A 23,593-nucleotide genomic window follows, 5' to 3' on the forward strand; every position below is an offset into this window, starting at 1 on the left:
TTTGGCCCTTTGTTTTTTGTGTTGGTGATATTGGCAAGGCAATTTAAAAAAAAAATAAGTCAAATGACAGTAGTGAGCGTTTAAAACTTAGCATATTCAGCTGTGCCTGCTCCTGCTGCTTTCTGAATTTCCTAATACTTGACCTCTGTTTTATGTTTCTGGTCTCATTGTTCTTCATGGGACTCATTTGTAATTCTCCTCCAAAAAACCGTTTTGGTAAATAAATAAAAGAAGGTAGTTGACCATGTTAGAATGGAGTGCATATTGCTCACTCCTTTACATAGGCTGATGCCAGGACAGACAGGTCAGAGTGTGCTGGTATAACTACACTGGCTTCTACAGCAGGTACCTGTGGAGATAATATAGAGCCTACCCTACCAGAACAGGAACATCAGGTTTTTGGTAAGAACAAGTGAACAATCCTAACCCTATAGCTTGCTGCCATGTCATAGTAATCAAAATCCTTTCGTGTATTTCTTCATAGTTCAGGCTTTTGAAGACTTCAGATTTCCTTCAGATTTGGGTGGGTAACCTTACGGTATGTCTACACTATGAAATTAGGTCAAATTTATAGAAGTCGGTTTTTTAGAAATCGTTTTTATATATTCGAGTGTGTGTGTCCCCACAGAAAATGCTCTAAGTGCATTAAGTGCATTAACTCGGCGGAGTGTTTCCACAGTACCGAGGCAAGCGTCGACTTCCGGAGCGTTGCACTGTGGGTAGCTATCCCACAGTTCCCGGAGTCTCCGCTGCCCATTGGAATTCTGGGTTGAGCTCCCAATGCCTGATGGGGCTAAAACATTGTCGCGGGTGGTTCTGGGTGCATATCATCAGGCCCCCATTCCCTCCCTCCCTCTGTGAAACCAGCAGCTGACAATCGTTTTGCGCCTTTTTTCTTGAGTTACCTGTGCAGACGCCATACCACAGCAAGCATGGAGCCCGCTCAGGTAACCGTCACCGTATGTCTCCTGGGTGCTGGCAGACATGGTACTGCATTGCTACACAGCAGCAGCAACCCCTTGCCTTGTGGCAGCAGACGGTACAATAGGACTGGTAGCCGTCATCGTCATGTCCGAGGTGCTCCTGGCCACGTTGGCCAGGAGCGCCTGGGCAGACATGGGCGCAGGGACTACATTAGAATTGACTTGACCAGGTCATTCTCTTTAGTCCTGCAGTCAGTCCTATTGAACTATCTTATGATGAGCAGGCAGGCAATACGGATTGCTAGCAGTCCTACTGCATCATCTTCTGCCAGGCAGGCAAGAGATGAGGATGGCTAGCAGTCCTATTGTACCATCTTCTGCCAAGCAGCCATGAGATGTGGATGGCATGCAGTCCTTCTGCACCGTCTGCTGCCAGCCAAAGATGTAAAAGATAGATGGAGTGGATCAAAACAAGAAATAGCCCAGATTTGTTTTTACTCATTTTCTCCCTCCCTCCCCCTGCACCGTCTAGGGGACTCATTCCTCTAGGTCACACTGCAGTCACTCATAGAGAAGGTGCAGCGAGGTAAATCTAGCCATGTATCAATCAGAGGCCAGACCAACCTACTTGTTCCAATAAGAACAATTACTTAGGTGCACCATTTCTTATTGGAACCCTCCGTGAAGTCCTGCCTGAAATACTCCTTGATGTAAAGCCACCCCCTTTGTGGATTTTAATTCCCTGTAAGCCAACCCTGAAGCCATGTCGTCAGTCACCCCTCCCTCCGTTAGAGCAACGGCAGACAATCGTTCCGCGCCTTTTTTCTGTGCGGACGCCATACCAAGGCAAGCATGGAGGCCGCTCAGCTCACTTTGGCAATTAGGAGCACATTAAACACCACACGCATTATCCAGCAGTATATGCAGCACCAGAACCTGGCAGAGCGATACTGGGTGAGGAGGCGACGTCAGCACGGTCATGTGAGTGATCAGGACATGGACACAGATTTCTCTGAAAGCATGGGCCCTGCCAATGCATGCATCATGGTGCTAATGGGGCAGGTTCATGCTGTGGAACGCCGATTCTGGGCTCGGGAAACAAGCACAGACTGGTGGGACCGCACAGTGTTGCAGGTCTGGGATGATTCCCAGTGGCTGCGAAACTTTCGCATCCGTAAGGGCACTTTCATGGAACTTTGTGACTTGCTTTCCCCTGCCCTGAAGCGCATGAATACCAAGATGAGAGCAGCCCTCACAGGTGAGAAGCAAGTGGCAATAGCCGTGTGGAAGCTTGCAGCGTCAGACAGCTACCGGTCAGTTGGGAATCAATTTGGAGTTGGCAAATCTACTGTGGGGGCTGCTGTGATGCAAGTAGACCACGCAATCAAAGATCTGCTGATATCAAGGGTAGTGACCCTGGGAAATGTGCAGGTCATAGTGGATGGCTTTGCTGCAATGGGATTCCCTAACTGTGGTGGGGCCATATACAGAACCCATATCCCTATCTTGGCACCGGAGCACCAAGCCGGCGAGTACATAAACCACAAGGGGTACTTTTCAATAGTGCTGCAAGCTCTGGTGGATCACAAGGGACGTTTCACCAACATCAACGTGGGATGGCCGGGAAAGGTACACGACGCTCGCATCTTCAGGAACTCTGGTCTGTTTCAAAAGCTGCAGGAAGGGACTTTATTCCCATACCAGAAAATAACCATTGGGGATGTTGCACTGCCTATAGTTATCCTTGGGGACCCAGCCTACCCCTTAATGCCATGGCTCATGAAGCCATACACAAGCAGCCTGGACAGTAGTCAGGAGCTGTTCAACTACAGGCTGAGCAAGTGCAGAAAGGTGGTAGAATGTGCATTTGGATGTTTAAAGGCGCGCTGGTGCAGCTTACTGACTCGCTTAGACTTCAGCGAAACCAATATTCCCACTGTTATTACTGCTTGCTGTGCGCGCCGCAATATCTGTGAGAGTAAGGGGGAGACGTTTATGGTGGGGTGGGAGGTTGAGGCAAATCGCCTGGCTGCTGGTTACGCGCAGCCAGACACCAGGGCGGTTAGAAGAGCACAGGAGGGCGCGGTACGCATTAGAGAAGCTTTGAAAACCAGTTTCATGACTGGCCAGGCTACGGTGTGAAAGTTCTCTTTGTTTCTCCTTGATGAAACCCCCCGCCCCTTGGTTCACTCTACTTCCCTGTAAGCTAACCACCCTCCCCTCCTCCCTTCGATCCCTGCTTGCAGAGTCAATAAAGTCATTGTTGCTTCACATTCATGCATTCTTTATTCATTCATCACATAAATAGGGGGATGACTACCAAGGTAGCACAGTAGGGGTGGTGGAGGAGGGAAGGAAAATGCCACACAGCACTTTAAAAGTTTACAACTTTAAAATTTATTGAATGCCAGCCTTCTGTTTTTTGGGCAATCCTCTGTGGTGGAGTGGCTGGTTGGCCGGAGGCCCCCCCCACCGCGTTCTTGGGCGTCTGGGTGAGGAGGCTATGGAACTTGGGGAGGAGGGTGGTTGGTTACACAGGGGCTGTAACGGCAGTCTGTGCTCCAGCTGCCTTTGCTGCAGCTCAACCATACACTGGAGCATATTGGTTTGATCCTCCAGCAGCCTCAGCATTGAATCCTGCCTCCTCTCATCACGCTGCTGCCACATTTGAGCTTCAGCCCTGTCTTCAGCCTGCCACTTACTCTCTTCAGCCCGCCACCTCTCCTCCCAGTCATTTTGTGCTTTCCTGCACTCTGACATTATTTGCCTCCACGCATTCTGTCAGTGTGGGAGGACAGCATGAGCTCAGAGAACATTTCATCACGAGTGCGTTTTTTTTTTCTTTCTAATCTTCACTAGCCTCTGGGAAGGAGAAGATCCTGTGATCATTGAAACACATGCAGCTGGTGGAGAAAAAAAAAAGGGACAGCGGTATTTAAAAAGACACATTTTATAAAACAATGGCTACAGTCTTTCAGGGTAAACCTTGCTGTTAACATTACATACATAGCACGTGTGCTTTTGTTACAAGGTCGCATTTTGCCTCCCCCCACCACGTGGCTACCCCCTCAACACCTCCCCCATCCCCGTGGCTAACAGCGGGGAACATTTCTGTTCAGCCATAGGCAAACAGCCCAGCAGGAACGGGCACCTCTGAGTGTCCCCTGAAGAAAAGCACCTTATTTCAACCAGGTGACCATGAATGATATCTCACTCTCCTGAGGATAACACAGAGAGATAAAGAACGGATGTTGTTTGAACTCCAGCAAACATACACTGCAATGCTTTGTTGTACAATGATTCCCGAGTACGTGCTGCTGGCCTGGAGTGGTAAAGTGTCCTACCATGGAGGACGCAATAAGGCTGCCCTCCCCAGAAACCTTTTGCAAAGGCTTTGGGAGTACATCCAGGAGAGCCGCGAATGCCAGGGCAAATTAATCCTTTCACATGCTTGCTTTTAAATCATGTATAGTATTTTAAAAGGTACACTCACCGGAGGTCCCTTCTCCGCCTGCCGGGTCCAGGAGGCAGCCTTGGGTGGGTTCGGGGGTTACTGGCTCCAGGTCCAGGGTGAGAAACAGTTCCTGGTTGTCGGGAAAACCAGTTTCTCCGCTTGCTTGCTGTGAGCTATCTACAACCTCACCATCATCATCATCTTCTTCGTCCCCAAAACCTGCTTCCGTGTTGCTCCATCTCCATTGAAGGAGTCAAACAACACAGCTGGTGTAATGGTGGCTGAACCCCCTAAAATGGCATGCAGCTCATCATAGAAGCGGCATGCACGTTCGCCTCTCTGGTTTTCTGGTAGGCTTGCCTCAGCTCCTTAAGTTTCACGTGGCACTGCTTCGGGTCCCTGTTATGGCCTCTGTCCTTCATGCACTGGGAGATTTTGACAAAGGTTTTGGCATTTCGAAAACTGGAACGGAGTTCTGATAGCACGGATTCCTCTCCCCATACAGCGATCAGATCCCATACCTCCCGTTTGGTCCATACTGGAGCTCTTTTGCGATTCTGGGACTCCATCATGGTCACCTCTGCTGATGAGCTCTGCATGGTCACCTGCAGCTTGCCACGCTGGCCAAACAGGAAATGCGATTCAAAAGTTCGCGGTTCTTTTCCTTTCTACCTGGCCAGTGCATCTGAGTTGAGAGTGCTGTCCAGAGCGGTCACAATGGAGCATTCTGGGATAGCTCCCGGAGGCCAATACCGTCAAATTGTGTCCACAGTACCCCAAATTTGACCCGGCAAGGCCGATTTAAGTGCTAATCCACTTGTCAGGGGTGGAGTAAGGAAATCGATTTTAAGAGCCCTTTAAGTCGAAAAAAAGGGCTTCATTGTGTGGACGGGTGCAGGTTTACATCGATTTAACGCTGCTAAATTCGTCCTAAAGTCCTAGTGTAGACCAGGGTTTATAGTAAGGGATATAGGAATTAGGCATAGAAAATAATGAGGAACCACAAAAACTAGAAGCTGTAATTCAAATCTTTGGATGGATATAAAGGTTGAAACTTGAAATTCCAGTTTAAGTATATATGTAAATTCAGCTTCCCCTTTCCTCCACTTGGCGTGTAAGGTAACTCTGAAGTTAAAGCTTAGAAAGGGGAATAGCAAACAGTAAACTTACTACCTCTTGTAATTAAAGAAGGTGTAACCTTGTTTAGCTGCAAGGCATTTATCTTAATCTCACAATGTATTATAAATTAAATGATCTTTAAGGGACATTTGATGCAGGGCCAAATTCTATGCTGTCTGTTCTAAACAAAGCATTGCGTGCATAGCTATGATAAGAGATATCAGTGGTTTGTTTACAGTGGGATTGTGTAAGTCAAATGTTATAACTTTATATTAAGGGAAAGGTCATTACATACATTAACCTCATTGTCTTAAAATCCTTAAGGTACCAGAATCACTTTTTTTCTGTCTGATCCCTGACCCAAGACTACCCCTATTGGAGCTAAAATGCAGACCTTCCAAGTGCAGAGGGCACTTTTTTTTTTTTAAAGTTCTCACTAGAGTTTTTTTTAAAACCAAAAATTAACAAATAGCTCAAGTTAAAGTTAAAATTTGTACCTCTATCTTATTTATTTTTCCTACTAAATTGTAAAAGACTGATGCACCGTTTGCCGCTTTCCTAAGGAGATGTTTTTCTTTTGGATACACTATAACAGCTCAGTGACAAAGTTAGTTTTATCACTTTTAAATTTTAAATTTGTTTTCTTTCATTTGCATTGGAAGGCCCCTTACTCCTGTATTATGTGAAATGTTAAATAGAAGTGCTTGACCGACCTTCTCTATTCTATTTTTTATAGATTCTTATACCAAGCTCATCACCACACAATCTGAGCACTTTTCACTAGTGTATTAAGCAGCTTGACTAACATGTCCCCTCTTACTATGCAATCACCAACTTTAACATTGTCACTTGTCCCTCTGGACCAGCAGGGACTTATTGAAACTGATCCAGAATATAACACGTTCCAGACCTTAGACCACAGCAAGTTTCAATTCCTGAGACAAAACCTGTTATTTATATGAAGGACATGGGGTAACTATCAAAGTACGGTTATTTGCAGAGCTAATTTAAAAGTGTTGCTTTTAATGAATAAGAAAAAAGTGACCCCATCAGAATTTGCTGTGGAATTTGTCAAACACTTACAGGGTTCTGTGTTTGGCAAAATATTCACTGGACAAATCTTTCTATAATCTTCTTTCACACAGCCGCCTGTCGTATTTTTGGGAAGAGAACAGAGTGTATTTATTAAATGACATCTGTCCATTTAATCCAGCCTTGTAAAATCATCCTGAAAATGAGCATCCAAGCACAAAAGTTACTCCCAATTTTACCGCATTAATGAAAAAAGTAGTGTTATTACTGTCTCATAAGTAAAAAGTTATGTGACTTGGGAGGGTGAGATTTAGCAAGGCTGATTTTAATCTCCTTTATTAGTCCGATTTCAAGAAAACCCCACAATATGCTTTTGATTTGCAAGGTGACTGGAACATGAGGAGGTACTTTTTTCTTTCTTTCTTATAGAAATTAATTGTGGATGCATGAACAAGATATAAGAATTCTTGTTACATTCAAAATTCGTGCCATGCTACAGGATCAGAAATTCTCGAAGACTAAAATATTGGAGAACACTGATATGAAAAACCCATGTGTTAGTACAGTAATTTTGGCATTTCAAACTGTCTGTGTTTAAGCTGAAAGGCTTCTTATTTCAGGTAACCAGGATGTCTTTGTTGGTCTCTTTAAAAGCCTTAGTGTTACGTTCTTGGTAGAGGAAAGAGATTGGTGTAGTAGTGCCAAAATTAACAAGCATAAAAAGTTAAACTGTGCCAAAGAACAAGTGTGGTTCCACTCAGTTCAGAGCACTGAATAAAAAAATAGGATCCCAGTTTAGCAGTTTACCTTGCTGTTGATGAGTAATGCTAACTGAGCCCCTAGAATCAATAAGTCCTTATGTAGGGTGTGCTGTGGCATATCACTGTGTGGCTCAGTTAACTGTAAGGCAGCCTTTTAGCCCAGAAGGGATTGACAAGTAATATGTCCAAGTTATCCCCTCCTCGTTTAGGAGTGGAGGGAATGAGAGGTGCACATATACTAGCCGAAAATGATCTGTAAATGTGTTAGGGAAGCAGAGATTAGAAGAATCTGTGCTGCTAGGGAGGAGAGAGAAGGTCCTGGTAGGAACCAGGAAGAGCCTGTGCTCTTCAGGGCTTCCCCATCCGTTGTAAGTGTCCTGAGGTAAATGGGATTTCCCCACAAATATTGGAACAGCTGTGTATTTGGAGGATCATGCCCTCTGGACCTGCAACTCCTGCCCCACTGGTAATGATGGAGCTCTGTGAACTGAAATTTGCAAACTTTTCAGTGTAAATTCATCCCTTCCCTAGGTTGTTTCCATTGGAGAGAATAAGTTTGATCTTGAAACACTTACTCACTTGTGTAGTCCTTACATATTCAGGTAGTCCCGTTGATGCTAGTGTTTTGAGAAAACAAACTTTTGGGTTGTCAGAACCATACTGAGTCTCCAGGGTCTGAGGTTTGGCCTTAGCGACTGATTACTAGAGAAAGATTCAGTTTACAGTTGCAACAAGCAGAATTTACCCTTTGAATTTTAGCGCTTGTCACACCCTTTGCTGAAATATGTTTTATTTCAGCAGCACAGAGACGTTTTGATTCAGCTTTGCAATTCAAAATTGCGCAAATGCATGGGCAGATGGCATTTGGTTTTTTGGGTTGTTTTTTTTTGACATCGTGTAAATTTTTCAAAAAGCCAGAACTAGTTTCATTTTCTGAGCAAAACTTCTGTTACAGCTCATTTTTGGAAAGTATTTATTGGATGGGCTTGTAGAGCTTGGAGCAGATTTCAGAAGGATAAAAAACTAACTTGGTACTTCACAAGAAACTATGGACTCAATCTTGAAACCCTGGTTCCTGTGGGTCTGAGCACTTGAGATAAAGTGCATCTCCTGGGAGGTGCTGAGCACTCTCTTTTCACTGAAGTCAATGGGACCACTCACAAGACAAGGGCTGAAGGAGTGGCCCTGTTATGTTCTTAAAAGAAAATTATTTGCTTATTAAAATGTTTTTTATTAATTTAATTGTGGGTTTGATTGGTTCTTGGATATGTGTGCAACATTATGAACACTCAAAGCTGCAAATAGTTCTTGATTAAAAATAAATTTAAATAGTTTCTTGATATATTTTTATGTTTAGTTTCCTTTTAGCCATAAATGTTTAAAATTGTATCTAATTAAATGGGCTGTTTTTATTATTTTTCATTCAATACTGATTTGCTCAAACTGTTTTAAAACCTTTCTTTTTAAGTTTAAGACTGAAATGTGGAAAGGAGCCAAATGTAAAGTTCTTAACTGGAAAAAAAAAAAGTAGTCTTTTTATTAAATAACCTTTAAAGAAAAGATGCTTTTATGCCTAAACATTTATGAATAAAAATGCATCTTTCTCCAGTGGGGGGAAATCCAATATGGGTCTGATTCTGTAAGCTTTCTGTATTCCTGTTAAAGACCATGCCAATTTCAAATGTCCACAAATTAAAGGAAATGAATCATTGTGGGCTTAATCCCGCTCCTATTGAATTCAGTGGAAATATTGTCTTTATCTCCAATGGGAGTTGGATCAGGATCTGTCTGCAATATCTCATCCATTGTGCTTTATCAGTTTGTTCTTGAATAACATTGCAAAATTAGGCCCAGATCCTGCAAAGACTAATACATATGCATATCTTTATGCATTCTCAATAGCTCTCACACACACTTGACTGTGTGCACTGTGAGTAGACCCATTGAAGTCAGTGGGGCTACATAGTGTGCACAAAGTTAAGCATGAATATAGAAAGTTAAGCATGAATATAGGTCTTTGCAGGATTGGGACCTTAAAATGTAGTTTTGCTTCTCTAATAAAAGGCCACACAGTCAATGTTTGCACTGGAAAGTTTGCCTTTCAGTTTGCTCACAATTATGTTCTGTGACAGAGTCAGGCCAGATGGCTTCTTTGGTTTCTTTGTAAACTGGAAAAAAATCCTTTGTTTTAGTCTCTGAAACACAACTTTCCTCCTCTCTAAATCAAGCGGAGTAGGTATGAACTGTTGCTTCTTCATTACAGGAAGTCAGAAATGGTAGTCACATCAGGCTTGCCATCCAGCTGCAGCATAGATCAGCATAATTGCCTTGCTTCACGCTCAGATTCCAGCAGCATCAGGACATCCCCCTCATGGACAGGCCCCTTTACGTTAGAAGGCAGAAACATTAGTCCCAGATTAAGCAGGTCCACTGCTAGAATCAGTTAGGCAGGCTGGCTAATCAGGGCACCTGAGTTTAAAAAGGACCTCACTTCAGTTTGACGTGTGCGTGCGAGGAGCTGGGAGCAAGAGGCACTAGGAGCTGAGAGTGAGAAGACGTACTGCTGGAAGACTGAGGAGTACAAGCATTATCAGATACCAGGAGGAAGATCCTGTGGTGAGGATAAAGAAGGTGTTGGGAGGAGGCCATGGGGAAGTAGCCCAGGGAGTTGTAGCTGTTGCGCAGCTGTTCCAGGAGGCACTCTAGACAGCTGCAGTCCACAGGGCCCTGGGCTGGAACCCGGAGTAGAGGGTGGGCCCGGGTTCCCCCCAAACCTCCCAACTCCTGATCAGACACAGGAGGAGTTGACCTGGACTATGGGTTCCACCAGAGGGGAAGGTGTCTGGGGTGTTCCCCTACCCACATGGTGGATCAGCAGAGACTGCGGGGATTGTTCTCCTTCCTTTTCCCCATGCTGGCCAGTGATGAGGTTAGCTGAGTGAACAGCAGGTTTGAGCCACTAGCACAAGTGGCCAAACTGAGGGCTGCCGTGAATCTCTGATCCGCCAATAAGCGCAGGACCCACTAGGGCAGAGGAGGAACTTTGTCACAGTGCATTACCAGTTACCAATTATGTGTAGAATGTATTCTTACAAGGTTGATACTTTTTTCCCCTGAGATAGATGCACAACTAATGTGGTGTTAATATTATGCTGCAAAGAATATTTCTCTGCTGGCCTAGTTCTGGGACAGCTTTGTAACATATTTTCATGAGGGAGAGCTTATTTGGAATAGATTTTCTTAGACTGCCACTATTGTCTGGCTCCTTTCCAGCCCCTGCACATGAGCCAGATATAACATGCTGAGATATGCAGAGGGGTATTACTGTTGGAATGAGGGAAATTATAGAACAGTTATACATTTTTTAAAAAACCCTATCTCTCTAAACTAATGAAAAAAACGTTTTCTAATTACAAATATTTTCCTTCCAAGATGAAAAGGATTTTTTCCATGGAAACACTTGTGCTTTTTAGGTAACTAAACCAATATTGGATCTGGGATTTTGCAATGGGGATGGTGGACAGAGAGAGATGGGCTCACTATGAGCCCAGTTATTTCGGACACTCTGACTCCCATCGAATAGTATCTTTCTTTGAGATGGGACTTCTCATGAAGTAAGGTACTATTCAATGTGATTAAGGATGGCAGAAGTGGGCCCTATGCAGATTAGTTTATGAAAGACGAACTGTGCATCTAATGCTTCAGATCAGTGATAAGCTTCCAGGTCCAGGCCGCCTTGCAAAAGCAAAGTGCATTTTCTTATGCCTCAGGTCAACTCTCAATAAATATCAGAGGACTTGTTCAAAGATCCTCAGATATTGTAGGTGTATGAATCATTTGTCAGTGAAGAGTAGAATATTATTCCATTTGCCCTACTCATATGCCAAGTAGAAATTATCCTTAGCAGTATATGGATATTGCAAAAAAAAACCAACAACCCAGGAATGTTACCTCTTTTAACCATTTTGTTAAGAAGAGATGGCAATTTGTTTTGGGGACATGAGTTAAGAAAAAAAGACTCAAAATAATCAGTCTGAAATCAACCAACTCTCAACTGGCAAACTAGCAAGTTCACTTTTAAAATCTAAGCCCCCCAGACATTTGAAACTTTGACATCATACAGTTTCTGCCGTTGGCTTCTTGTAAATGTTAAATAGAATGGGAGGAGAAAACGGAGCCTTATGGGTCGCCCAAGTAAGCAGTTTGGTGGCAAAAGAGAATTTGCCTATTGGCACTCTGCAGCCTAACAAACGCACCATGAAACCAACGGTACACCTGAGATACATCAATGATATTTTCATCCTCTGGACAAATGACTTATACTCTGTCATAAATTTCCACCACAACTTCAACAACCACCAACCATTCATTAAATTCTGTCTGGAAAGCTCCCACACCAGCATCAACTTCCTGGACACCATGATCAGGTTCAGCAATGGGACCCTGCACAAAACTATATTCAAGAAATCCACAGATCATCACACCTACTTTCATAGGTCCAGTAACCACCCCAAATATACAATGAAATTTGTTCTCTACAACCAGTCACTCAGGTACCACAGAATGTGCTCTAAGGAGAAAGTCCAGGATATACACTGTAACACACTCAAAACTGCCTTCACCAAGCAAGGACACTCCACCAGAGAAGTAGATCACATCATGGAATGGGCTACCCCATGAGAGAACCTGCTTCAAAACAGAAATAAAATCTTCTCCGACCACACACTCTTAGTTGTCACTTACCACTGGAACCTATTCAGGGTACATCAAACAGCTACAGCCCATACTTGATGGGGACCTCATCATAGAAGAAATCTTTCCTCAACCCCCTCTTCTGGCCTTCAACACCCCCAGCCTCTCCAAACTCATCATAGAAGCAAACTCCCCACAGACCAGGACACACCAACTCAAAGCGGCACTAGATCCTTCCAGAATAACAGATCCAAAACCAGCAGAAATATCTCCACTGCTACAATGATGAACACCCCCTACAACACACCTTTCAAGATCCATGGGTCCTACACATGCCTATCACAACCACTGCACTAAATGCCCCAATGACAACTATGTGAGTGAAACCTATCACTACACTCTTGCATGAATTTACACAGGAAAACGATAAAAGGAAAAAATACCACATCAACTGTAGGTGAATAGTTTTCACAAAATAATCCCTCTATATTTGATCTCTCAGTCCTCATTCTTAAGGAAACCTGCACAACGCTTTCAAAAGACAAGCCTGGGAGCTTACATTTATAACTTTGCTAGACACTAAAAATCATGGACTGAATAGACACTGTATTTATGGCTTATTACAATAATTTATAACCCACTAACTGCTTTAGCTGCTTCCCCCCTCTCCCTACCACCCTGCTTCCTTTCCTGCCTATGACTGGCAGGGGTGTTAACAGGCCACTTTGCCTTGAATGGTCGCTTGAAATATGTTAACTACTTACACTAAACGATCTTCTCCACCTTGTATTTAGCTGTGGCACTCTAGTTTCCCTGACCTGAAGAAGAGCTCTGTGTAAGATCAAAAGCTTGTCTTTCACCAACAGAAGCTGATCCAGTAAAAGGCATTGTCTCACCCACCTTGTCTCTCTTAAAAGAATTAGAACCATCTGTTCTTTTCCATTAATCCCTGTTGCATCTTTGAGATAGGATTATAGTAGATTATGATCCATAGCATCATGGACAGATCTAGTTGTATGAGAATAGATATCCATGGCCAGGAGGATCTAATCTGTCAGAGTGAGCACTGTTGTTTCCACTCCATGTCCTTCCTGCAAGGGTATTATCCAGAGACATGTGAAGTTGGAGGTGGCACTTGCCAGCTTTTTTATTGCCTTCCTCAAATGTATCCAAGTTAGTCCGTCTCTACACAAGAAAGTTTTGACATGTTTGGATGTTACTGGAACAGGATGAATTAGAGATAACTGACCCAGTGTTCAACACGGTTTGTCCTGATCTACACTGACTACTCAGTCATAGGCAGCATTGTGTTAGCTAACCCAGTTGTTTGCAACATTATGCAAACGTGGTAAAATTGTTTAATACAGGCAAGGCCCAGATAGGCTGTGTGTCTTTAGGTCCCAAGATTGGCTCCTTGCGCTCAGGTCTCCTAGGATTTGAAGTGAGCAGCTCAGGTCCTCAACCCTGCCTCCACTATCTAGACTGTGAAATAAATGTTTAACAACACTGACATAAAATTGTCCTCCTGCAGTAGTTAGAGTTCAGAGTTAACACTGCTTAGAGATGATGGTTAGAAGTTCATGCCTCTCCTACAGTTATTATTTTGGGCGCTCTCTCTCTCTCTCTCTCTCTGTCTCAGCCTGCACTGCATAGGTTACCTCCGAGTCACATTTAAAAGGTTTACTTGGTCATTTTAAGAGCTAGAAATGAAAGTGTTTTAAAAATAGCTTAGATTCTCATTAAACTATCTCTCTTCCCCACCCCCCCACTCCCAAGCTGCATCACTGACTGCAACATAAGTGTCAAGAAACCTTTTTTGTCAGTGTCCGCTTTCTGTGGCTAAAAATTTGGGTTTAGAATCTTTTCAAAAATTTGTTCTCAAGATGTCAATGTTTGACTTCAGGCGACGACATTCTTGGTTTTGCTCTGGTTGTTAACGTTTCAGGTCTGACTTCCCAAGGCAGTTTTAAGATGATGAATCATTCTGAATTAAATCAGTATTTCCTGGTGAACAGTCTGTCTTGTCATGTCCTCTCAACCTACCCAACTAGGAAAAGTTTTGTATTGCTTTACCGTACTTGTGCTGTATTTATCTTTTGTATGTTTGACAGCAAGAATTTTACCCTGTGTGTGTTGAAACTCCAGGGGGAGAGATTTCTGGGGGGACTTCAGGAGGGGAGATGTTGAATTCTCTCAACACATAATACAGTTTCTAAAAGTTTTTTTTTCTTTTTTCTCTTTAAGAATGACTCAGCTAAACATGAACAAAAAATATATGCAAGACAAAGTAGAACAGGATTTTGGTCTCAGGCTGGAATTTCCTGTATTTACTGTAAATGGGCTGCAGGATTTTCCAAGTACGTTTCATCGTGCTTTGGGTACACAGTTCTTAGAGAATCTTGGGGAGCAAAAAAAATGCTGTTTGATGGGTATGCAGTAGAGATTACTAGCTCACCAACAAGCAATTTCCCCTACTTTTTGTTGTTACTTCTGTAAGATGTCCAGGAATCTACTTTAGTTCTTGAGCCTCTGTGAAGTATAGTCACCAACAAGGTTTGTCTCGAGCAGGATCGTTCTCCCATATTAACATGTTGAAAAACTATTTTATAAAATTGTGTGTAACAGGCAAGCTGTTACTAAAGAGAGTGGTACAACATTCTGAAGAACATATTCTATTCTGCAAAGATATTCAACATATTTTTTCCTCACTTAACTTTCACATGCAAACAATCTGTCGTGTCCCCTTCAGTCTGCAAACAATCCCTCACAATAGCTGTACTCTTGTTTTCGTGTAGGAGTGTTTGAAGTCTAGGTGTGTGTAACAAGCGGGCAGACTAGGGCTACGTCTGTGTGTAATTCCCTGCTCACGCACATGCTTGTGGTAGCTCTCCTCTGAGAATGCTAAAAATAGCGTAGTAGCAGTAGCATGAGCAGTGGCACCGGGGCTAGCTGCCACAGAGTTTTTGGCGGGTTGTACTTCAGGTGGCTAACCTGTGCCACTGCCTGGGCTGACGTGGCTATACTACTATTTTTAGCATGCTAGCACAAGTCTGTCTGTGTGAGCTGGGAATTACATCCAGCTCCAAGTGTAGACGTAGCCTATAAGACAGTGTATAGGAGTGCAGGGTTTTTCTGTTGAGTGACCCCAGGCTCTGTTGCTAAGTACAGTTAGCTGCAGCGAGGATGTGCAGGTTGTGGGAATATTTCCTTTTGAGTAAGAGGAAACTAGGGTTCTAGAATGGAGGAGGTCCTGAAACAGCCTGGCTTGAGGAGGAAGCATCAACAGAGGTTTATGTTCTGGGTTTTTTGTTTTTTTTTCTGGGTTACCAGAAAAGCCAAACTCCAGAAAAGGGGTTTCTTTGGACACTGAGGGTCTCTGTGCTTTGTAGGGCTAGTCATTAGCAATTTGATTCTGCATTTTTAAATTATGCTAAATCATAAATACTGCTTTTTATCTTTGGTTAATAATTCTGACAGACTTCTCTCTTGGATACCCTGATGCCATGTCCATTTAGCACTTGCTCAAATGCTGCAGCCTGAAGCTAAGGGATGACCAAAGTTGCACTGCTATGGTACATTCTCAGTACTGCCAAATGTTATATATTCACAAGTAAGGCCCCAAAAAATCATTCGACTGGATTAAAAACCAGGATTTAAAAAAATACGTTGTGAGTTCTTATATTTGCCTTCTGGTTGTTGACCCTTAATTACATTCAGGTCACATTTTCAAGCTTTTCTCCTCAACTACGAGGGCTAAGAATGTGGTTTAGAAAAATGAAAACCTGAGATTCTCGTGCATTCACATGACTCCAGCAGCTGGGGCTCTAAAGAAAAAAAATAAATTTTATGAGACTTGTGCTAAAATCATGAGAGTTGGTGAAACTGCTGACTACAGTATTGCCAACCCCAGGTGTTCAAAAATCATGAGTCAGGCTGCCAAAAATCACGAGGTTGGCTTAGAAATCACAAAATCTTTAAAAATAAAGATTATAATTTTTTTTTACTTCTGGTTTCTGGGCTTTTTGGGTACACTCGGATCAGCCACATCTTCATGCTTCCCTCCTCAACTGTGAGAGCTGGAAATTAACTTTCTTTTAAATGAAAGCCTAGGTTCTCACATAATCGCCTGATAATAGGATTTCGGGCTTTAAGAAAAACACCTCCATATTATGAGACTCATGATAAAATTGCAAGAGTTGGCAACACTGTGCCTGTGTTTCAAATGCTGCCTCGCCTGCCCAGCTAACAAGCTCAGAATAGATCAATCCATAACTGATTGATTTTCTTCACTGGCGCCTTTGTACCCAAAAGCTATGCTGAACTGATACCCTGTGTTCCAGGAGATGACGCTAGGTGAGGGCCTTATTTTGGAGCAACTAATGTGTGTCAATGTAGGGCGAACCAGTGCATTTAATTGGCCAGAAGTTGGTTCTTGTCAGATGGTGGTGCTTGCTCGTTTGTCCCTACCACGGGAACATAGTAGCAGCAAAGAACTGCTTTTAAAAATGGCAAATGTACTTAGCCTGGGTAGAGGAACAAAAAACAAACAAAAAAGAACCCATCCTAACCAAGGAAATGATTGCTGAGTCAGTCCCTGAGAACCACTCTGCCCGCAGCAGCAGCAGCAGTTAAAATGGGAAGTGGGAGTTGAGGCAGTTGGGGCTGTGGATTCCCAGAAGGGATAAAATGTATCACCTGCTGTGGTTGAAACAGGAGCCCTCAAAACTTTTTAGCTTTGGGATTTCCCATCAAGATGTGATGGTGACATGGACGCAAGAATGGGAATTTATTACTTTTTTTGTAAATCTGGAGAATTTTTTTTTTTTTCATAATTGGGCCTGATTTTCAGCTCTGCTTACCTTGGGCTGCCCTATGTGAGGCTGCAAATAAACTTGGGGCATTTTTAGATTCACAATTGCATAGACACTCAATTATTGTTGCGGGGATATTTAAGTACCTAACAGTACATGAAAAATCAGATACCTGGAGATCTCGGTTCCCATAAGTAACTGGGAGTGCAAACTTGCAGCCACAGTTTTTAGACACAGAAATGGAGCCCAATTTTTGAAAATTTAGATCAATACTTTTAAAATTAGCATGAAACTTGGAATACAGTAAATAAGTGTTTCTCTGTGAGGATGATCTCACTGGAAAGGCTGACCTGTCCTGTGGAAGGCAATAGCAAGAACAGGGTAGCGTGAATAATTTTTCACTTAAAATTCTACAGAAGCCAAAACCTCAGTAGTTTAGTAAATATTGATTTGTTTTCAATACATGCTTATTTGCTTGCTGAGTCCCAAGAATGTTAATGACCCAACAAGCAGGAACAATAGACAGACTGCCTTGCCAATATGTTTAAAATACTCTTCCCATTTTATTCTCTCTCCCATTCCTAGTTTTTTTGTCTTCTCTTACAACTTTTCTGGGGCAAGTGAAATGTTATTACTTCCCTTCTCTAACCACAGGAGAAGAGTAAATATTTTTATAGCATGGGGTGGAATGTCATGGCAAAGTTTAAGAACCTGTGACAGTTCATATACCATATGTGTATCTCTCGTAAGCCCAGCTATCATGCAGAATTTGTTTGGGCAGAAAATATTTGTACTTTTTTTCCTATCAGACTCTTGAAGCCATTTCTTCAGCTGGATCAGTAGGAAACCAACTGTTGTGAGAAGGCAAAGCTCAGTGGTATCCAGACAGTTGTTTCAAATCTATTAGTTTACAGTGAGCCAATTAATAGAACAGCAACAAAGCAAGTTTATACAGAGGATAAACAAAGGCCTAGTTTCTATAATGGCTGCAACATAGCCTCTGACTTTTGGTTGAAAGATAGGATATGGACAGGAAGATATTCTGGAATCCAGAGCCCTTTTTAGTGGGAGAGACACACATAAACTAAGTCAAAAGACTATTATTAAGGTTGCAACGTCAAGCACTCAAATGTTAGAAAATGCCAGAACTAAGGTTGCCAGTACGACTAATTTCCCCTCTCCTCCACTTGTACCTATGCATTGTGATAGTGTCTATAAGTACATGATCAGATACTATTTTTTCTCCTCAGGCTTCTCATCCTAGTCCTAGTGTGCTTGCCCAACAAGTCCTAGTCTTCCCACTCTGGATTCCCCATCCAAATCTCTGTCTCCCTCCCTTAGTCCCAGTTCCCATTTCATTACCACTCTTTCCTCCCCCTCCCACTGCCTCTTTGTCCCCAGTCCTGATACTTTCTAGTACTAGTTCCAGTTCCAGTATCACCCTCCCTTCCTCCTGGCTCCTCTCCAATCTGACTCTGACCCCTTCCTGAGCTCCAGTGTCACACCCACACAAACACACACACCCGTGCCACCACCCATGTTCCTCATCTCCACTTGCTTACAATCCCAGTTTCCATCCCCAGGCTCTTTGTCCAATCTTCACCCCTCCTCTCCAGCTTCTTGTCCTAGTCTCTTTGCCCAGATGGTCCTGGTTCTTCCCTCATACCTGTTCCTCATCAGATCTGGCTACCCTCCCCCTACACCTTCTTCCCCCCCTACTCCGCTTGTTCCTATGCATGGAAAATGTGAGCCTAAATGATTACGGTTTGGCAAAGTTATAAGTAACTGAAAACAGGTTCTTATAATAGGAAATGTCAACCAGGCCTTGGCGACCCCATTAAAACGGGGTAGCGACCCACAGTTCGAGAACCGCTGGTTTACGTTATGTAAACAATTACACGTGTGCTTTACACATGCACAGAATTTAAGAGAACTAAGACAGAAAACATGGTGAGTGTGTAGTTTGCATCCACATTTCCTTTTTTATGCAGTGCATGTGCCTGAGGGCAAGTCAGCCACCTCAGAGCGCCCTATCTACAGCAATCCATATGCAGATTAAATTTCGTATCAGCTTTAACAGGAAATTCCTGCTATACTCATAGTCAGAGGCAACATATAAAAATGCACCGGTATGATAGGCTCAAAATGAGGGTATCAAAGATAAAAAGCAACTTAAAGAAGAATTGAATTACAGATCTTAGAAAAACAATTGTATTGAATTAAGTCCATCTGAAACCAAAGACAGCCATCTTATTTGGTTATTTGTATCCTTTTAAGTTCCATGTAAAGCTATCCACTATTTATTCAGAAACAGGTAGCACTGCAAACATACTTCCTTTGTGCTTTACTGTAAATAACCTCCTTTTTTATTTTGAATCTTCTGAATTTGAATTTTCTCCTCTTCCCAGTTCCCCTTGGATTTTTCTATTTTGCAGTATGAAACAATAAACTTTTTGTTTTGTTTTTTGTGTAGAATATCCAGAGAGCCACTAATGTTGTATATCAAGCTCATCATGTCAGCAGAAGTAAAAGAGGCCAAGTTGTGGGTACAAGAGGTGGATTTCGAGGCTGCACAGTCTGGCTAACAGGTATTTTAAGCCTTATTGAGACTGCAAATGGATGTGTGAAATGTGTTGCTCACTGGTGCTGGATGAGTATAGCTCGAAATTCATTTATGTATGTCAATAATCCAAGTAGAGCTTAGTGCATGGTGTAAAGCAGGGGTGGGCAAACTACAGCCCGCGGTCCAGATCCAGCCCTTCAGGGCTTTGGATCCAGCCTGCGGGACTGCCCCCATGGTGCCATGAGCCCCGCACCGCTCTCAGAAGCAGCTGGCACCACGTCCTGGGGGGTGGGGGAGAGGGCTTTGTGAGTTGCCCTTGCCTCCAGGCACTGCCCCCCGCAGCTCCCATTGGCCGGGAATGGGGAACCGCGGCCAATGGGAGCTGCAGGGGAGGTACCTGGAGGCATGGCAAGGGCAGCTCTCGGGGCGTGGTGTCAGATTCTTCCCGGCGCGGAGCCAGGGCAGGCATGCAGAGAGCCTGCCCTGGCCGCAGTGTGCGCCGCTGCCACCCCGGAGCCGCTTTAGGTAAGCGGCGCCGGGCCGGAGCCCGCACCTCTCTTACACCCCAACCCCCTGCCCTGAGCCCCCTGTCGCATCCCGTACCCCAACCCCCGCCGCACCCCTCCTGCACCCCAACCCCCGGCTCTGAGCCCCCTCCCACAGTCCGCACCCCTCCTGCACCCCTGTGCTGAGCCCCCTCCTGCACTCCGCACCCCTCCTGCACCCTTACCTGAGCTCCCTCATACACCCTGCAACCACTCCTCTGCCCCAATCCCTTACCCTGAGCCCCTTCCTGCAAATCCCGCACACTATCCCGCACCCCAGCCCCCTGCCCTGGCCCTGCATACAATTTCCGCACCCAGATGTGGCCCTTGGGTCAAAAAATTTCCCCACCCCTGTTGTAAAGAGATCTATTTCAACTTGACCTGCATAAACTGATACTAATGGGACCTAGGAAACTCTTCTGACGTGGATACACAGATGAAATAAAAATAGTTTCCTGGGATTTAAAATATCCTGTTATGTGATATAACAGGGTGGGCTTTGTATATATAGAGAATAAATAATGCTTACAACGTGAGTCACATTGTATTTGTTTCATGAGTCTTTGGGGAAGGGATTACTTTTCCCCCTTCCTTCCAGGTTTTTTCTCTCCAGGGCGAAACTTCCCTCACAAGTTAGGGGAAGTCACAACCACACTCTGTACACGGTTCCAGTTATGTTTACACAATTCTCTTACTACTTTTAATTGTTTATCATGTATGTTTGCTTGGTAACTCTTGGTATATTTTGTTTGGCAGCTGGAATATGGGAAAACACACATTCCATAATGTTTGGAGAATCACTTTATCTTATGTTCATATCAGCTTGTGTGCTGATCATTCTATTAAAAAAAGTTTAGTTTTTAAAAAGTTACTGAATACCAATCATTTAGGTGAAAGACTAAATTAGTTTAAGGTTATTCCTGAAGCTGAAACTCATCCAGTGCTGTTTATTCCCTTTCATATATAATTTATATGTACTGTATATGAAGCATTTTAATTTCATTTGGAGATATTTCTTCTTTGAAATATACAGGGATCTTACCATAACTTTCTATGATTTTAATTTTTAAAGGACTAGGCAATAATGGAAGTACATTTGAGGGTTTCTAGATAACTTTCCTAGATTATCAGTTAATGACTAACTTTGTTGTCTTACATAAACTGAAGTGCTCCTGTCCCTAGCTAGCCCTCCTGTCCTGACTCTGTTCCCGGAGCAGTCTCCAGTGCATGGATCTGAACCCTCCTGGAAAGAAAAGGGGTTTGGATGCCTCCACAGAACTGTCTTTCCTCCAACACAGACCCCATGGACTGCTCTTTGTGCAGTCTAAGGTCTGTGCAGGGGATTGGGACACAAGATATGGCCAGTAATGGGAGTATGATCTCGGCCCTTTGATTTTTCAGAAGACAGCAGGCTCCCAGGCCCTGTATCCCACCAACTGTCACAGCCCAGCGAGGGGTCTCCACGTGATGGCCTGGCCCCCTACATATCCCCTGGGATTTGCCAGGTTTGAGTGCATCTATTTCACAGGAGAAAAGAGGGGACCAAACCCTGTGTTCTCCCCTGAAAGAGAGATTTGAGAGTCTCCATGAGGATTTCCTCATGGAATTAGTCTGCTTGCAAAAAATCCCATTCTTTAGTTTCAGTACAAGAGATTAGCAGGGCCTAGGTATGCAACTGCTCTGCTATGGCTATTGTTGTCTGTCTCATGCCTCTAATCTACCTCAAATATCTAATCTGTTTTCTCCAATCTATATTTATATTTTAGGAGCTGATGTTTAATTACTTGTAACCAGTAATTAATTGGATTACTGTTTAGTTTTCTGTTTTTTTAATACTCCGGATGAACCTCGGTATGCCTTACTTGTCCTCTCTAACAGGTCTTTCTGGTGCTGGTAAAACAACTATTGGATTTGCTCTGGAAGAATACCTGCTGTCTCGTGGCATGCCTTGCTACTCGCTGGATGGGGATAACATTCGTCATGGTCTGAACAAAAACCTAGGTTTCTCAACTGATGACCGAGAAGAAAACATCCGCCGTGTTGCCGAGGTTGCCAAACTGTTTGCCGATGCTGGTCTTGTTTGCATAACTAGTTTCATTTCCCCTTTTGCAAAGGTAAACCTATTTAAGATTATTCTGATATTTACTTGGCAAAATGGGGTCTCTGCAGAGAGTCCATTGGCTCTCTCACTACTAGAATTCATGACTAGAATTTTTAGGAAAAGAGGCGCTTTTAAAGAGTGTAATATATATCTTGTGCAGGACCCGGTCGAGGAGTTATGGAGTGTACTCACCACCAGCCGTATTTCAGGGTCTGATGCCCCTGGGATGTTTATCTCTGGTGTTCCCTGCAAGCCATCTGTCTTTGCACACCACATAGCCCTCCAGCTGAGAAGCAGCTAGTTGAACCCTTTCTGGGGGAACAGATGTCACAGTGTAATCTAAAGTCCCCAAGAATCAACCTCTCTTCTGGGTCTTGTGCGCACCCTCTTTCCCTGGGGTTTCATTGCCTCTCCTCAGCTCTGGTATCAAACACTCTTGATCCCACCAAAGTCTTACTGAGGCCTCCAGCCCCCAATAGTCTCTGGCACTTCAGCCCTTCACAGGAACTTGCCTTCCTATCTGCTCCCTCTAGCTTCCTACTTCAGATTAAACTCTTCTCCCTTTTATGGGGCCTGAGTGTCCATTAAGGGACCTGAGTGTCCATTAAGTTATCACCTGATGCCTCCCAATCCTGCCCCCTGTGGCTGAGAAGCAGCTAACAAGGTACTGTGACAGGGTCAGGACAGATGGCTACAGGAGAGTGTTCCTGTTGGGATCCAGGAAGCCCGCCCACTGCTAAAGGATCCCCCCCCAGACTAAGAGGGGGATCCACAGGATCTGGAAAACCAAATAATTACGGGGGACAACTAATGAACAACAGGGACAGGAGTGCGGTCAAAGGGTCAAATGAAGGGAACCGGACGGGGACACCGAGCAGAGAACCCCGAACAACGCCCACTGCTCCTCAAAGGCGTCAAGGGAGTCAGTGGACGCCGCCCAGAGGAACTCTGCCCGGAGGCGTGAACGGACGGAGGATCGGAAATAGGCCCCACAGTCACAGGAGACTCCATCGGCCAACCTCCTCACCCTGGTTTTATAGATGGCCACTTTTAGCCAGGGCCAGAAGGAGCTTGACCAGGAGGTCCCGTGACTTAGTGGGGCCACGGACAGGGAGTGCATAGATAAGGAGGTGAGGGGAAAAGTGCAACCAAAATCTTAACAAAATATTCGTGAGGAGCTGGAATAGGGGCTGCAGCCTGGCGCACTCCAGGTAGACGTGCACCAGGGTTTCCCTCACGCCGCAAAAGGGGCAGGTGTCCAGGATTGGGGTGAACTGCGCCAAGTACACGCCCATGCTCACGGCTCCGTGAAGGAGCCACCAACTGATATCCCCGGCGGGCCTCAGGACCAAGGTGGAATATAGGCTGGCCCACCAGGGCTCCTCACCCTCCAAAGGTGGCAGGAGGTCCCACCACTTTGTGTTGGAACGGGGCACGAGGGTGAGGGCGTAAAGGGTGTGGAGCATGAACGTGTATAGATGTTTCCTTGGCGTGGTTTGGAAGCAGAGATGCAGCCGGCTCACGGTGAAGGGCTGAGGGGGTCGGTTGGGTCCATGGGGCAGGGGCCCAATTAAAAGGACTGGCGGGACTGG

General features: G+C 44.2%; 1 protein-coding gene across 1 annotated transcript in view; it reads left to right on the forward strand.

Moving 5' to 3' along the window:
* The window catches only part of PAPSS2 (3'-phosphoadenosine 5'-phosphosulfate synthase 2), a 55,826-nt gene that overhangs the window by 3,642 nt on the left and 28,591 nt on the right, over positions 1-23,593 (forward strand). The window contains 2 exon segments of the mRNA XM_043550734.1: positions 19,266-19,380; positions 21,779-22,014. Of these exon segments, the coding sequence (XP_043406669.1) occupies positions 19,266-19,380; positions 21,779-22,014 (351 nt within the window).

Source organism: Chelonia mydas, chromosome 7, assembly GCF_015237465.2.
Source record: "Chelonia mydas isolate rCheMyd1 chromosome 7, rCheMyd1.pri.v2, whole genome shotgun sequence".
NCBI lineage: Eukaryota > Metazoa > Chordata > Testudines > Cheloniidae > Chelonia > Chelonia mydas.